Raw genomic sequence first — 15,700 nt, 5'->3', positions numbered from 1 at the left:
CATGTTCCTGAGTTCTTGTGGATTTTTTGTCTGTATATTTCATTCTTGTCACCATTTCTGTAGTTATCTGGGAAATTATTTCTGCTTTGATTTTTTTTTTTCTCTAGAGCCTCATTCATCTACTTTGTTATCTCTGCTATTACCACTTCAGAAGAGTCCAGGTGGGTAGCTTTTGGATTGTTCCACTTCATTGCCTCTGGGGTTTGCCTTTGTCTGTGGGATTGTATCTTGTTTAAGTCTCTCTCTCTCTCTCTCTCTCTCTCTCTCTCTCTTATTTATTTATTGGTGTTTTGAGACAGAGTCTCACTTTGTAGTTCAGGCTAGCCTTGAACTCATGATCCCCCTGCTTCTGCTTCCTGAGTGCTGGGATTACAGGCATGTGCTACCACGCCAGGCCCTTCATTTTCTTTTTTTAAGTTTGATTCCTGAGTTGATGCTTATAAATTGCTTATGGCAAATAGCTTTATTGCCAGTATTCAGAACCCTTAGTAAATGACTACTTCTCAGAAGCATCTTTCAGGAATAGCTAGCTTTTTGGTTTTGAGTCTATTCAGAATCCTACTCTTCAATTTATTGGGGATGAGAAGTTTTTGCCTAGTTGAGCTGCTGGTTCTTTGGCACTGGCCTATAGGTCTTTTTTTTAAGATCCTTAGGCAATCTCAGTCTTGGTATACCATAAGGAACAACTAATTAACACAATTATGTCACCTAGGCTAATGTAGTACTTTCAACATTAACAAAAGCATCGAATGCAGCCTAGAAAATGGGGTATATTTTTATTGCCATGGTCCTAAGAGTCACAACAACACGATAAGGGTACTCAAAAAAGTATCTTCCCCCTTCTTATTACTGCTGCCCCATTCTCATTGTCTATTTTGTTCCACATTTTCTCACCCATCCTACGAGGTGTCTTAATCATTTTCTTCATTGCTGAGACAAAATACCAGACACCTACAACTTAAGGAGAGGTCTTTTTTGGCTTATGTTTTAGTCCAAAGTTGTCTGGCTCCTAGGCAGGATGTCATGGCAGAGTGGTGTGGTGGAAGAAAAGCTGTTCCTTACGGCAGCTAGGAAGAAGAAAGCAAAAAGAGAAGCTTGGGGAGGGATATACTGTGTACCCTTCCAGGCCATGCCCCCAGTAACCTACTTGTGACCACACCCCACCTAACAGCAAGTCAACTGTATTGCTCCATAATCCACCTTCCAAACACAAGTCTTTGAGGCCATTTTATGTCTAAACCATAACACGATGGCCTCTACTCCCCCAAAGACTCAGGTGTGTCACTTTACACAAAATGCATTGTTAAGAGTCACCACAGTCTTGGCAGTACTTTCAGCATTGCTGAAAAGTCCTAGTCCAAAATCTCCTCTGAGACTCAAAGCAAACTTTTAGCTGTGAGCCTCTATAAAAATAAAACAGGGCCAGGTGTGGTGGTGCACACCTATAATCCCAGCTCTGAGGCAGGAGGATGGCTGTGAGTTCGAGACCAGCCTGGGCTACATAGTGAGTTCCAGGTCAGTCTCAACTACATAGTGAGACCCTGTCTCTAAAAAATAAATAAATAAAAAAGAAAGTTAAACACTGCTTACACACAATGTTACTGGGTAAACATTCCCATTATAAAAAGGAGGAATGGGAAGATAGAAACCAATGGGACCAAAGTAAGACTGAAACCTAACAAGGCAGACATTAAATCTCGTGTTCCATGTCCAGCACCCAGGTCAAGCTGTAGTGAGATATGAACTCCAAAACCGTTGGGCAGTCATGCCCCTATGGCATTGCCAGAGGTTGCAGCTCTCGTGGCTTCTCTCGGGCTAGCTTTGCTTACTCCTTGTGGCTTTCCTCAGCTGTTCCAAGTCCCTGACTTTTTCCTCAGCTGTTCCAAGTCCCTGACTTTTTCCTCAGCTGTTCCAAGTCCCTGACTTTACCACCTTTCTGGGGTCTCCAGTGCGTTTTTGGCTTCATTCTCATAGCTTCCTTCATTGTTCTCTCAGGGACACATTGCCTGGCCTCCCAGGCTGTCTTCTGAAATCTAACCCTCTAGTCTAGCAAGTGCCCTCCCATGGTTGTTTTGTTGTTGTTGTTGTTGCTGGCAATCCAACCCAGAGCCCCTTGCATGATAGGCTAGTGCTCTGCCACCGATCTACACCCTACATCTCCTCTCCCATGGCTTTAAGGGCCTGTCTTACCTACTGGCAAGGCTTGGTGACATGTAGAGTACTGACCATAGCCTGGACCTGAGCCTGTTCCTGTAGATGAGGCCCCTGGGTAGGAAGCTATCTTAGTGGCCTGAACCCCAATCCCTGGGCCATGTGTAAGATGTGTTCTGTAGAAGTCACGTGCAGACCACCCAGTTTCAGATCCACCCTATTGACAGCAGGACAGGTATATTCAGTGCCTGCCATGTCCTGTGGGACAGGGTTATCACTAGGAACTGCCTATCACATTGCAGAGTTGGATCCCAACCCATGGCCAGGGCTGCTGGGCTGAGGTACATATTCTCATAGAGATACCAACATTGCTTTTCGTAGGGTACAGGCTCTGGGCAAGAACCAGAGCAGTGTCAGACCTATTACAATGAGTCGTACTCTGTCACCTGCCACAGGGCTTGACATGGAAGAAGGCAAGGAAGGAGGCACGTGGCTGGGCATCAGCACTGGGGGTAAGCTGGGGGCACTCACCAACTACCTGCAGCCGCGGCTGGACCAAGATACCCGTGGCAGAGGTAAAGGGAAGCAGGGGAAGTGGGACTGGGCCCAGGTGGGGGTGAGTGGGTGGGCGAGGCCTAGTAAGGCAGGCAGAGTGGATCAGCAAGGGTAAGTAGGAAGCAGGAGGCGCCTGCAGAGAGTGTCTGCTAGCACTCCCTACCTGCCTCTGGAGCAGGAGGCAGAGACAGGAGAAGGGGAGGGGACCTATGATATCACTATAGCAGCCACTGTCAGCCTGGTCTCCTGGCACGCACAGATGTGGTCATCTCAGGGAGCACTCTCTTATGTGTGTCCTCTACAAGATGTTCCTCCTTACTATTATATCTTTGTCCCCCACCTGTCCAATGTCAGCAGCGTAGACACTGCCCCCTCCCCCTCTGGCACAATTCTATGGGGAATTTTTTTTTTTTTTTTTTTTTTTTGAGACAGGGTCTCACTATGTAGTTGAGACTGACAACTCACTATGCAGTCCAGGCTGGTTTGAACTCACAGTGGTCCTCCTGCCTCAGCCTCCCGAGTGCTGGGATTATAGGCATGCACCACCACACCTGGCTTTTTTTTTTGTTTTTGTTTTTGAAATGAGATTCTCTATATGTTGCCTGGACTAGCCTCAAACTCATGATGTTCCTACCTCATCCTCTCAACTAGTTAGGATGACATGTGTGTATAGCCTCTGTACCTGGCTAAAAGATTTTTTTAACACCCCTCTCCCCAAAACATCATAGTCTTCAGTGCCTCCCTTCGTGGCAGCCCTCTCAGTGAAGTGTGGCTGATGCCATTTGCTGGAGTGCCATTGGGATCCCTCTTTCTTTATCTTCCCAAGGGGGCTCCACTACGGTATCCCAAGGAAAGGGGCTTATCTGCTGCCTCAGTCATGTGTCCCTGTTGCCTGCATACAGGTGAACTTGTAACCAACTTTCTGACCACTGACATGGACAGCTTGTCCTACCTGAAGAAGGTCTCCCAGGAGGGCCATCTGTACAATGGCTTCAATCTCATAGCAGCTGACCTGAGGTGAGTCTGCCAGAAGGGCGCAGCAGCCCTACTCAGCACTGCCTTAGGGGCCAAGCATCCTGGCACCGGGCTCAAGATTCTACCCCTCCAGTCAGCTTGGTAGCCTTCCCCAAAATGTCACTTGCAGTAGGCTTGGCAAACATTCCAAAGACCTAGCCTGTCACAGGCCCACCCCGCTGGGGCATGGGGAGCTGAGTCAGGGCTTCTTGCTCTCTGCCTTGAGAGCTGAAGAGCTGGGACTGTGAAGGGTAGTCTGTGGCCCTAGCTGAGTGTCCACTCTTCCATGGGCAGGCCCTGTGGAACAGCCCACAGCAGCCCCGGCCAGGTGCTGTGACCTAGGTGACTTTCATGTTAGAGATATGGCCACAGGTACTGCAGAAACTTTGTGAAGTGAGCATCCTCGTCTCCCTATGACTCCTCTCCCCTCCCCTTGTAATGCCCAGAAGTCAGCAAATGCTGTTACCCTAGGCAGGTTATGTCCAACCTGCAGCCTGTGGGTTGAACATGCCTGGGTTGTAGTAAAAAGTAGTTTTAAAGGATATTTTTGTTACTTGTATGTTACCTGTATTTTTTATATGCAGCCCAAAACAATTCTTCACTCAGTGCTACCCAGGCAAGCCTGGCACATCCAAGCCATGGGCTGCTGGTTAAAGGGGCTTCCTCCAGGACAGGCAGACGGGGTGAGGAGCAGTTAGCGCTCATGTCCAGATCCCCTTGTTGAGCTACTTCCTTCCACGAGGGCAGGTCCGCTATGCCGCCAACATCCACTGCATGTGGAATGCTGTGTCCGCCCCTGTGCCACATGGATGGAGGCGTATGATGTAGAGGCTGAGCGGGCTGCAATGGCCCAGAGGAGGAGGGCCAAGGGTGAAGGCTGATGTTAGCACTTACTGTCCAGAGCGCTCTTCCCAGCTGAGCTACAGCAGCCCCAAGTCCACGTGCTCCCCACTTTGCCCTGTTACGTGTTGCATGTGTGACCCAGCTCTAGGAGACCAGAACAGGGGCTGTGACACTAGTGGGACTGGGCACTCAGCAGCTGTGCCAAGTGGCTGGGGGACAAGGAAGGTGTGTTCTGAATGGATATGTGGGTACCTATGAGCTGGAAACTTCTGCAGTTGTGGAAAGTGAGGCCCTGGGCCTCTGGGAACCTGAGCAGCTCTCCTAGCTCCTGGGTCAGGAGTCTGCCGCTGTAATGATCACAACCCAAGAAAGCACACAGTGACCAGAAAAGCACCCCATGGGTCAACGGCAGGTGGTACCAGGGCTGAGGTTGGAGGGTGGCAGTGAACAGCCCTGCTGGTGGGTGCTGATGAGGAAACCAAGCCAGAGCTGTCCCTGGATAAGGCCCGTCCCTTTGTCTGGCTGGGGTGGCTCTGTCAGCGACCCCAGCTTGGGCACCTGATGCTTCTGTCCTTACATCAAAAGTTCAAAAGCTTCAAAAGCTTTCTGCTGGGATACAAAAGCCCTGAACTCATTAACCAAACATCTTAAAGTGCCAAGGGGTGTGGTAGAAAAAGAATTTGAACACAGAACAAAGGCTCTGGAAGCTGGTGGGTGGGACCTGCCTGGTAGCAGCACGAAGCAGGAGGAATGGGCGGACCTAACAGTACCCCAGCCACCCATTTTATCCCCTTTTCTTTCTCTTCTTCCCCTTCAAGGTTATCAGTACATTTTAGGTGTACAGTACACTGACATTCATCACGGGGATCTTGTGCCTTTACATGATGTATCTTGGTTCTTATTTTTCCCCCATTTCCCCTGCCCCCGCTTACTCCCTCCACCTTTCCCTATTTACAATGAATTTATTTCCATTTTCCCCTTTTCTCCTATTTTTTCTTTGCCCTTCTTTCCTTTTTTACCCCCTTTTCTACATTTGCCCATTCTGAAGGTGCAGATCTCTGTCTGGTGTCTGACCTGGAGGGTGTGTCATAAATCTCAAAGTCATAGTACACACCTGTAATTTCAGGTACTCTAGAGACTGAGACAGGAGGATCTCAAGTTTGAGTCCAACTTGGGCAACTTAGTAAGACCCTGCCTGTCTCAAAAAAAAGAAAAAGAAAAAGAAATGACTGTAGCTTAGTGATCCCCAGTGCTAAGCAATGGCAACAGAAAGGCATTCCAAGTTCTACCAGTAAGATTTACTGTGGTATTGAGGAACCAGGGCATCTTCAGCAGTGGAGCATTTTAACTGTTGTAAAACATACACTCACAATATGAAAGTAGGAAGCCTGTGTCACTCTGACACCACCTGTCTAGAAGCCCCAGAAGTACTTGGAGATTAGCCACAGAGGTGGGTACCACAACTCACCAGAAGATGCTGTTCATGGGGGTAGGACATTCACATGCTGTTTCTTCCCAGGCTGGTGGTCCCCAAGATGAGACCGCAGTGTACCTGTGATGCTGGAACCAGGTCTCCATGGCCTACCTTTCCTGACCCCTCAGCCCGGCTAAAGTACACCATTGTTCTTGTGCTTGGCCACCAGCTAGGGCCCTGGGAATAGGGCCATGAGATCGCGGGGCAGTGCTGAGGGCAGGATGCCCTGTTGATCCTTTCTAACCATTTTTTTTTCTTGTGGTACTGAGGATCGAACTCAGGCCCATGTGCTTGCAAGGGAGGCGGCAGAAACACTGAGCCAAATCCCCAGCCCTTCTAACCTGCCCTATCTAACCTTTTCTCTCCTCCATCTCCACAGCACAGCAAAAGGAGATGTCATTTGTTACTATGGAAACCGAGGGGAGCCTGAGCCCATCATCCTGATGCCAGGTGAGCCTGCTCTGGCAGCCTGCTTGGGTGAAGGACTGCTGATGTGTTGGGTATCCCCCTGTGCTTTTCAGGGACCAGGCCCCTACTGCACTTTTTTCCCGGGACTGTACTGTTTGCTGATTGATCTGTGCACCTTATGTATGACCTGTGTGGGGCTTTGGTCTGCACCTGGCCCTGCACTATTCCTGCCACCTTCCCATGGGTTTTTCCTAGAAAGTGAGACTCAGAACCTGCTGTGAACTCTTACCACAGCCCTGCAGCCTGGAAGGCAACCCCGTGGCCCCACATCTCAGCCCTGTGTGTGCTTGTCCTTTCTCGGAACCTTCGGGGCAGTTATCACAGGGGTCTTCCTCTGCACTCCTCAGTGATGCACATCCACACCTCCTGTACTTAGTCTCCACGCCTGGCCCGGGGCCTTAGGGACTCTCCCTTTTGTCTCCCTGCTCTGCCCTGGTCTCCTTCTCAGACTTAGCAGCAAATAAGCATCTGTAGCAGGGGCGGGGTGGGGCAGGGTCTCGGCCACTGAGAAGAAAGGCCTTGGGGTAGCTTTCAGCTGCTTCCCCGCCGGCCTCTAGGCCCACGTTCAGAATGAGGAAGGGAGATGTCTGCTTCCTTTCAAGCTTTGTGTTTTCCAGTTCCTTCCCAGGCAGTTGTCAAGGGCTCAGGGCAGCCCTAACGATGATGTGGACACGAACCCACCTCCCTGCACACCTGGACCCCAAGATGCCGAACTGATGAGGGGGCATCAAGGCAAGCAGGACAGTAAGAACTGGGACTCCTGATAAAGACCCAACAGCTCAGGTGTAGGGAAAAGAGCTGGTGTCTGAGGTCCGGACAGGCAGCGTGTTGAAGGGGGAGAAGCAGACCCGGGACAAGACGCAGACCGCCTTCCCCTCAAAGTGGCTCATAGAGGGAGTGTAACCTGATACTCTGTCTGCTGGCAGGGGAGAGGCTTCCTGGAAATCGCAACATCCAAGGAAGGAGGGACAGCGGGGCAGAGCCACAGAAAGTAGCTCCTAAGCAAAGGTGTAGCGAGAACCCACCTTCTCATGTCTGTCCAGGGACATTTTGGGCACAGGTGAGTGGAGGAATCCAGGGGTGGTGATCAGGCCAAGACACCTTGGGCCAGGGCATGTTCAGAGGAGGACACCCCCATTCCACTCTTGGGGGTGGCTTCTGATGCACCTCACTTTGTCCTTGTGCCCACTCTTTATGTGGGGCTCTCTGCCAACTGTGGGGCACCCTCTGTGATGCTGGCCCTCCCCTTCCCACCTGGGGCAGAGCCACGGGGGTTCACAGCAGGCCCAGCTGAGCCCCCGGAGCCTGCTCATACCTAAAGGACAGGTAGAGGGCTATGTTGCTGTGGTGCCGAGCTTGGCACTGAGTTCTTACTGTCCTGCTTGGCTTGATGCCCCCACATCAGTTTGGCATCTTGGGGTCCAGGTGTGCAGGGAGGTGGGTTCGTGTCCACATCATCGTTAGGGCTGCCCTGAGCCCTTGACAACTGCCTGGGAAGGAATTGGAAAACACAAAGCTTGAAAGGAAGCAGACATCTCCCTTCCTCATTTTGAACATGGGCCTAGAGGCAGGCGGGGAAGCAGCTGAAAGCTACCCCAAGGCCTTTCTTCTCAGTGGCCGAGACCCTGCCCTACCCTGCCCCTGCTACAGATGCTTATTTGCTGCTAAGTCATTTTTGGTAGAAATTCCTTTCATTCCTAAGCCTGTCCTCACCTGATCCAAGTTGCAGTCTTGAGTTTCTTTGGGAAAGAATGCAAAGGTTCTGGGATTAGACAGCGGTGATGGTAGTATAACTGTGGATAGACACACTTTAAATCGGTGAACTGTAGAAAATGTCATATCTCAATACACTTATTTATAAGAGGGAACTGAAGATTTGGTTCAGTGGTAGAGAGTACATGATAGTAGTAATGTAGGACAGGTATCAAGAAGTGGACAAGCTCAGGGATGAAACAGGATGTGGATGTCCCCCCACATGGCTTCTCTAACTGCTGGTACAAGTCAGGGCCTATTGGGCCAGGGATATAGGCAGGCAGGAGGACCTGAGTTTGATCCCTGGTACCAAAAAAAAAACAACCCAAACAGTCAGGGCCTGTCACGGTGGGTGCCCTCCTAGCTTCAGGTTGCTGATTGTCTCCCTTTGTAGGTGTCCCCATTCTCTCTTTGTGTGTGTGTGTGTGTGTGTGTGTGTGTGTGTGTGTGTGTGTGTGTGGTACTAAGGACTGAACTCAGGACTCTGCGCTTGCCAGGCAGGCTCTATGCCACTGAGTAAATCCCGGGCCCCTCCCAGGCTCTTGCCTAGAGAGATTCCCCATTGGAGTTCCAGTTGTTTATTCCACGTTTCTGTGTCCATCCAGGCCTACGTGGCTGTGCCTAATGACCTCTCGTACGTGCCCCCCACTTGAGTTCTCCATCCCTCACTGCACAGATGGGGCCAGAGAGGGCCCAGAGGAGTGTTAGAGTAAAGGGACAGCTTAGTTTCGGTCTGTTCCAGTATTGTTGTCCCTAGCTGTAACCCTGGCACCCTAGCCTGTGTGTTGGTGGGAGAGCGGGAGTTTACCCTGAAATCACAGAGCGAGGGCTCTGCGTGGCCAGATTGACACACACCCCCCCCGCAACCCTGCAGGAACCTACGGGCTGAGCAATGCACTGCTGGAGACACCCTGGAGGAAGCTGTGTTTTGGGAAGCAGCTCTTCCTGGAGGCTGTGGAGCAGAGCCAGGCGCTCCCTAAGGATGCCTTTGTCGCCCAGCTCCTGGATGTGCTAAACAACGAGGAGGCGTAAGTGGACTCCCCAGGCCCTTCATCTGCATCCCTGCTCTCTCCGCTTACGCCCCTTGGACATCCAGCTGGGGTTTCCAATACGGAACTTCCTGACGATGCGAACTGGGTAACCGAGGGCCCGTAGGCCGGGAAGTTTGGTGCTCTCAGACCTCAGAATAGGCTCGCATAGTGCTGGAGGAACTGGAAGGCCAGTGGGAAGTTCTGGAAGGTTGTGGGTATTCAGAAAGCAGCCCCTCCCCAGGAAGGGGAGCCATGGGACTGAGAAGCCAGGCTCAGGGCTGGTCTGGATGGTGACAGAACTTCCCGTGCTGTCTCCGCAGTGATCCGGGCTGAACACTGGGCACAGATGGCACGTGTCCCTGGGGTTAGGGGCGCCCCCACATGCTTCCTGGCCTGGAAGCCTTGAGGCGCCACGGGTAGCAGTGCGACACCCTCAGACAGTGGGCATCTGAATCTTGGCCATCCCAGCAGCGGTCTCGGTGTTTGTCAAGCTGACTTGGGTCTCACGTGTAGCCCCACGTCCCTCCCCTTCCCGTTTCAGCTGTCCACCTTCCTGCCCAGATGATCCAGTATGTACTGCCACTCCCCCAACCCTATTGTTGTAGCAGTCCCTCAGAGGAATGCCCCATGATTTCCTGGGGCCCCTTCCTGCCCCTACTTGTCCTCCCTCTCCTCTGTGCCATGGTCTCACCCTTCAGCCTCAGCATTACTGTCCCTTTCGGGATCCCTACTGGCCTCCCTGTCTGGCCAGCTTCTTACCCGTCGGTCCACACAGTGGTGGGTCACTGCGTCATCCTGGGCAGTTCTGTGATGGTCGTTGGCTGTTCTCATTGATGGCTGCAGCTCTGCTGCCTTTTGTGGTGACTGGGAAGTCTCTGGTCTCAAGCACACTCCTGTCATGCAGACAGATTTTCACAGGGCAACTCTGGGGCAGCCATAAAGTGTGTGTGGCATCTAGCTGGCTGGGCTTAATGACGGAGTCCTACGTGGAAGGTTAACATAGATATGAAGCACGAAGCAGCAAAGAAGGTAAAACAACCCTCATGGTTTTTCACGGCCTGTTCAAGGCTAAGGGGCTCCTCAGGAACCCCAAGGCTGTTTAGGCCACCCAGCTACAGGGGGTTGTGGACAGGTGGTAGAGGGACTGATGGCCACCCCCTTCCTTTGTTCTTTCAGACAGCTGCCAGACCCGGCCATTGAGGACCAGGGCCAGGAGTACATACGGCCCATACTGAACAAGTATGCAGCTGTGTGTGTGCGCTGCCCAGACTATGGCACCAGGTATGGTGGGCACCTCAGCTCTGAGCTCCAGGGAACGGCCAAGCAGCAGCTCCCCACACCACAGCTAACTAGGGCCAGACTCCTTCCCTAGCTGAGCAGATTCTGGAGCCTCTACCCTGTCTACACTTGGCTGTGAGTGGTGAGCAGACTGCCAGGTTTGAGCTCCTTAAGGTTTCACTGTGTCTTAGGTGGGGCCCCTGTGTTATCCCCTCCCAAGATAGGGATTGTGATGCTCCCTGCCTTGCCTCGGTTGCCCAGAATTGCTTTTGCTATTCTAGGTCTCTTCTGGCTCCAAATGAATTTTAGGATTACTTTCTCTAATTCTCTGAGATAGGCTGTTGGTATATTCATCATGGCCTCTTCCAGCGAGGAGCAAATATACAGCCACCAGAGAGCCAGGGTAGTAGCTGTGTTCTTGGTAGATCCCCTGGTACTGATATTCTAGGGTCCATGGGTTACATACCTAGATAGGGCTGCAGACTGATCATTTTTTTTTGTGTATGTATCCACCTTTTTTCGACGGAGACAGTTATCACAACATGAAGAACCTCCCAAGATGGGTGTGGCGGCACACAGCTATGATCCTAGCACTCTGGAGGCTGAGGCAGGAATACTGTCCAGAGTTCAGAGCCAGTCTGGGTTACATAGTGAGTTCAAGGCCAGCCTGAATTACATAGTGAGAACCTGTCTCTAAAACAAAACTAAACAACAAAAACAAAGACAAAACCCCTGAAGAACCTCCCACAATGGGGAAGACTGGGTGAGAGAGAAGAATGGTGTGCTGAGGGTTGGCAGGGGCCAGCTGGCTTTGGGGGTGGGCAGGAGGGGGTTTTCCAGGAAGGCAAAGTGTGGCCCCTACTAGTTGAAAGCTTGACTTCTTGAAAGAACAAATAGTGGCCAGTGTCTGGACTTTGCGGTCCTCTGAGTAGGTAGGTCAGTGGTGAACCTAGCAGTTGTCCAGGGAATGTGACAAGCCAGCAGGCAGGGCTCTTGCTGAAGAGGGCAGGCAGGACAGGTTGGTGTTGTTTCAGAGGAGAGGCAAGAGGACTCACCCATCGTGGGCCTGGAGGGCTACCCGGGGAGCCCAGATGCCCCTGACAAGCTCCTTCCTGACCCCATGGTTAAGGCTGCTATTCATCTACGACCCCAGCCCCTGCCTTAGGCCGAAGCTGAGGGCCTAGAACAGGGCCCAGGCTTGGTGGGCTTGCTCATTCCACTTCAGCTGTGGCTCTGACAGTCGGGACTGGTGCCAGGGGCTTCATGGAAAACATTGTCTTTCAGAACCAACACCATTATCCTTGTGGATGCAAATGGCCAGGTGACCTTCACAGAACGCAGCATGCTGGACAAGGATCCCTCCTGCTGGGAGACAAACACCCATGAGTTCATGCTACAGAGCTAACAGGGATCCCGGGAGGCCCTGCCTCAAGGCCAGTGTGGACTAGAGTCTTCATGGATGCATTGCCCATAACTCAGCCAGCGTCCTCCTGGCCCAGGCCCTCTGATCTACGTGTTACCTATCCATGTCCCTCTACCTCGCTCAGGGTTTGCCTTTGTGCCAGTGGCGCGTGACAGAGTCTGATGCTAGGCCTGTGCAGGCCCAGGTATGCCATACATTGAGAATGTACCTGGGTCTGCTCTGCCTGTGTGCACAGGCACACTCATACACACATAGGGCATGAGTTAACACGTTTACATGCATACACATGCACACGTGTACATGGATAGGTGCACAGGCACATGCATGCACGCATATATGTGCCCAGCAGGAAGAGGAGCACCTCTTACCACACATGTACTTCTAGCCAGTGGGTCTTTGCTCTGGTCAAGTGGCAGGGGTAAGCTTTGGTTTAAATGGGCCTTTTCTTTCCTGGGAGCACAGAGTACAAGTGTAGTTCAGTTCCTGACAGTCAGACCTCCTCCCACAGAGGAGACAGGCCACCTTTGGAACTTGGAGCACAAAGAAGACATAAAAGCAACCCACTTTCACAACTGAAGCACAGCTTAGGAGGGATCCAGTGGCCCTCCATGTGCCAGGGGGTCCTGTGTACATGAGGCAGTTCCATGTACACTGGATAGTTTAGGATGGTGTAGGTGTTCCGTATATCCTGGGAGGTCCTGTGTGCACCAGGGGTCCCGTACACACTGGTCATTCCCACCAGGGAGGGCAAGTGAGTGTGTGCTGAGGACTTTAGGTCCTTCCTCACCCAGGTGAACGTTGAGGGCTCTGAGCAGGCCTGTCTCAGCAAGGGGACTTAGCTGACCTTTGCTATCTCCCTTCTCCTTCTTGAAGAGTTGAGTTTCAGAGGAGTCTGAACTTATATGAGCTATGGATAATAAAGTTTTGAGTCTGCGATGAGTACGTTTCAAGGTCTTTACTTTGTGTGATGGTGATGAGGACCTCCTGTGGTGGTACAGCTGCCTATGAGGCTCTTCTTTCTTCTTTTGCCCTCTACCATGATGCAGTCCATGGGCTGAGGCTGAGGCACAAGGGAGCCGGTGTGTGTGTGGAAATTAGGGGGTGTTATAGGGCAAATCACTTTAAATACTAGGGATTATTAAAAGGAACCCTGGGAGGAAAAGGCATGTGAATTGCAGGAAGAGGTGGTTTGGAGGTCCAGAGGGCAAGTGGAGTCTGCTTTAGTCTTGGCACTCAGAAGCTGAGTCCCCAGCCCTGGCCAAGCTTATGTCCCACATATCTAATGCTCAGCCCAGGGCTTCCTTCTGCTTCTACAGTTGACCCCTGACTTGGCCTTTCAGAACACAGCACCCAGAGCAATGGGCACAGGGTGGATATAGACCTGCACTGAGGTGTCCTGGCTGGCGTGTGATGGATCGCTGGCCCATCTGGGGAGGAACAGAAGCCCATTTTCCCTGCTCTAGGCTTGTGAGGAAACTGCAGTCCCACATGTGTCCGGCAGTCAGGATGACAGGCTCCCACCAGGGGCTACCACCCTGTGTCCTATAGCCTTGTTCTATGCTGACCAGGCACAGGGTCCTCATACAGAGCCTCCCCAGATGTCTGCCTCTGCTCAGGACTGGACATGCCCAGGGAAAGCTTTCTAAGTCTTGTCATGAGGCCCTCAGCCCCCACCCTGCCTGGGGCTCCCCTATGGTTTGGTCCTCCTGGGGAAGGGGCATCCCAAGATGTAGATTTCATTGTTAGGGGTTGAGTTGTCAGCCCTTCCTCGCAAAAAAGATATTTTAGCATTTTAACCACCAGTAACTCACAGTGTGACTGTATTTGGAGACAGGGTCATTCCAGGGATAAAATGGGGTCTCTAAGCTAGCCCTAATGCAATTATGACTGGTGTCCTTCTGTGAAAGGGAACTTGGACACAGGCACACATGCAGAGACAACAGTGTCTGAAGTTCTGCACCAGTTCAGCCAGGATGAACCAGGTTCTGGGAAATAGGCCTGGACTGGCACTTCCCTAGAGTTATCAAAGGGGACACTGCCATGACCTTTCTACCAGTTGGATCTCAAGACTTCCAGCCTGCATAGTTGTGAGACAAGTGTCTGTTGTTGGCTGGAGATGTAGCTCAATGGTAGAGCACTTGCCTAACATGAAGAGAAAAGAAGCATAAGGAATGATCCTGGCTAAATTAACCAAACAAGATTATTGCCAAAGGCAAGTGATCAGACACAGGGTGGGGTAATGAGGAACCAGGTCAGATATAAAAGATGGGAGGGTTTTTGTTTTGCCAAACTGATTTAGCAAAGTTCTATGTTAAAAATGTATGTAGTTCAGTGGTATAGCATTTGCCTAGCATGTGCTAGGTTGAATTCTCAGCACTGCAAAAACCAAGAAGAAAACAACCTAGAATATACAAGGACGTTCACAAATAGGTTTAGGAGAGTCCATAGAATACGAGTCAAGAGGCTCATAGTATTTGAAGTTTACCAGTTGTCCCAAAATGTCCCTTTTCTGAGCCAAAATCCCATATTCAGGGTCTGAGTTCTACATTGCATTTAGACGATTCTTTTATTCACAGATGGCTCCCACTGTATTTAATGATACTGACACTTTTGAAAAAGAAACTGGCTGGTAACTTTACAGAACACTCCTTCTGTTTTTGCTCTTCTAGAAGTTTTTTTTTTTTTTTTTTTTTTCGCCTTTTGGGGCAGAAATACCAATAAGTGAACCTGTGTCCTTAGGAGGCCCATAGTCTGTTTTTCACCTCTGTTGAGGCATAATTAATATGAACTCTAATACATATTTAGAGTGTACAGTTTCCCAAGTTCGTACATGCTGGCGACCTTGGTTCCTGGGTTATGGTGGCATCTCTCAGATGCTACAAGTATCTTGGGGTAGAAATTTTCCAACAATGTAAAAACCAAACCAACACTAAACAAACACCCTCCCCCCGACACACACAGCTTGGAGCGTAGCTCAATGTTAAGAGTGCAGGTCAGCATCAAGAGGCCCAGGGTTCGATCCTTGGCACCAAAACAAAAACACCTACTTTTCACATTTTGGCACACCCCCCCCTTTTTTTTTTTTTTTTCTACTGGGGATCGAACTCTGGACCTTGCCCTTGAGAGGCAGGCGGCAGAACCACTGAGCTAAATCCCCATCCTTAGGCCCACTTTTTTTTTTTTTTTTTTTTGGTACTGAGGATCGAACTCGGTGCTTGCGAGGCAGGCAACGGAACTACTGAGCTAAATCCCTGGCCCAAGGCCCACTATATTTTAAAGCACTAAAATAAAACATCCATGATTTTTGTGTTCAGTAGCAATTACTGAGGTGCCAGCCCAACGGGAAATCTAAATTCCCTCTACATTTATTGCCGAATGCTGTTCTAAGAGAGCTGTCTATTCACTTACTCACATCCTCCCTTTTCTGAAGCTCTGGATGCCGTTATTAGCAAATGCAAAGGTGCCAAACAGTTGAGCATGATTTTTAAAAAGTGACTATTCGGCCAACTAACGCTTTTAACTAGAGGCCGCGCAATGCCTTGAGCTGCTGACAGAAAAGACAGCGCGTCCGAGGCTCGGCTCCCGGCAGCCTTCGCGTTCTTGGTCTCCGGCGTCCACCTCACTTCACACTCCCCTACTCCCGGCATCCTCTGCGCTCGCAGCTCCCGGCTCTCCCCGCGGCCGTCTCTCTCCGCGCGCAGAGCCCCGCCC

At 51.0% G+C, this 15,700-nt stretch overlaps 1 protein-coding gene and 1 long non-coding RNA gene across 9 annotated transcripts in view; one reads left to right on the top strand and one right to left on the bottom strand.

Annotated features, from left to right (window-relative positions):
* Positions 1-12,940, top strand: part of Tango2 (transport and golgi organization 2 homolog) — a 45,523-nt gene extending 32,583 nt beyond the window's left edge. For 5 of the 6 annotated variants that reach the window (XM_010620702.3, XM_010620698.3, XM_010620699.3 and 2 more), the window contains 6 exons: positions 2,607-2,726; positions 3,609-3,723; positions 6,417-6,487; positions 9,132-9,285; positions 10,465-10,569; positions 11,851-12,939. In XM_010620702.3, the coding sequence (XP_010619004.1) occupies positions 2,607-2,726; positions 3,609-3,723; positions 6,417-6,487; positions 9,132-9,285; positions 10,465-10,569; positions 11,851-11,971 (686 nt within the window). In that variant the 3' untranslated portion in view covers positions 11,972-12,939. Of the gene's footprint in view, positions 1-2,606; positions 2,727-3,608; positions 3,724-6,416; positions 6,488-9,131; positions 9,286-10,464; positions 10,570-11,850 lie in introns of all 6 variants that reach the window. The other variant, XM_033758600.1, reaches the window with a different exon arrangement.
* On the bottom strand, positions 852-11,913 carry LOC117284124. 3 transcript variants are annotated; one of them, XR_004515212.1, is made up of 3 exons: positions 11,622-11,913; positions 10,048-10,270; positions 852-1,067 (listed from the first exon to the last, which is right to left on the bottom strand). It is a non-coding gene; the product is annotated as an uncharacterized LOC117284124 (long non-coding RNA). The 3 variants fall into 3 exon arrangements; XR_004515214.1 differs by lacking the exon at positions 11,622-11,913 and adding an exon at positions 11,033-11,193; XR_004515213.1 differs by lacking the exon at positions 852-1,067 and adding an exon at positions 4,338-4,560.
* Positions 12,941-15,700: the final 2,760 nt, after the last annotated feature.

The sequence above is a fragment of the Fukomys damarensis genome, unplaced genomic scaffold (genome assembly GCF_012274545.1).
Source record: "Fukomys damarensis isolate Sample0158 unplaced genomic scaffold, DMR_v1.0_HiC HiC_scaffold_34, whole genome shotgun sequence".
Lineage (NCBI taxonomy): Eukaryota > Metazoa > Chordata > Mammalia > Rodentia > Bathyergidae > Fukomys > Fukomys damarensis.
Note: the sequence above shows the minus strand (reverse complement) of the source record. Positions and strands in the feature narration are given on the sequence as shown.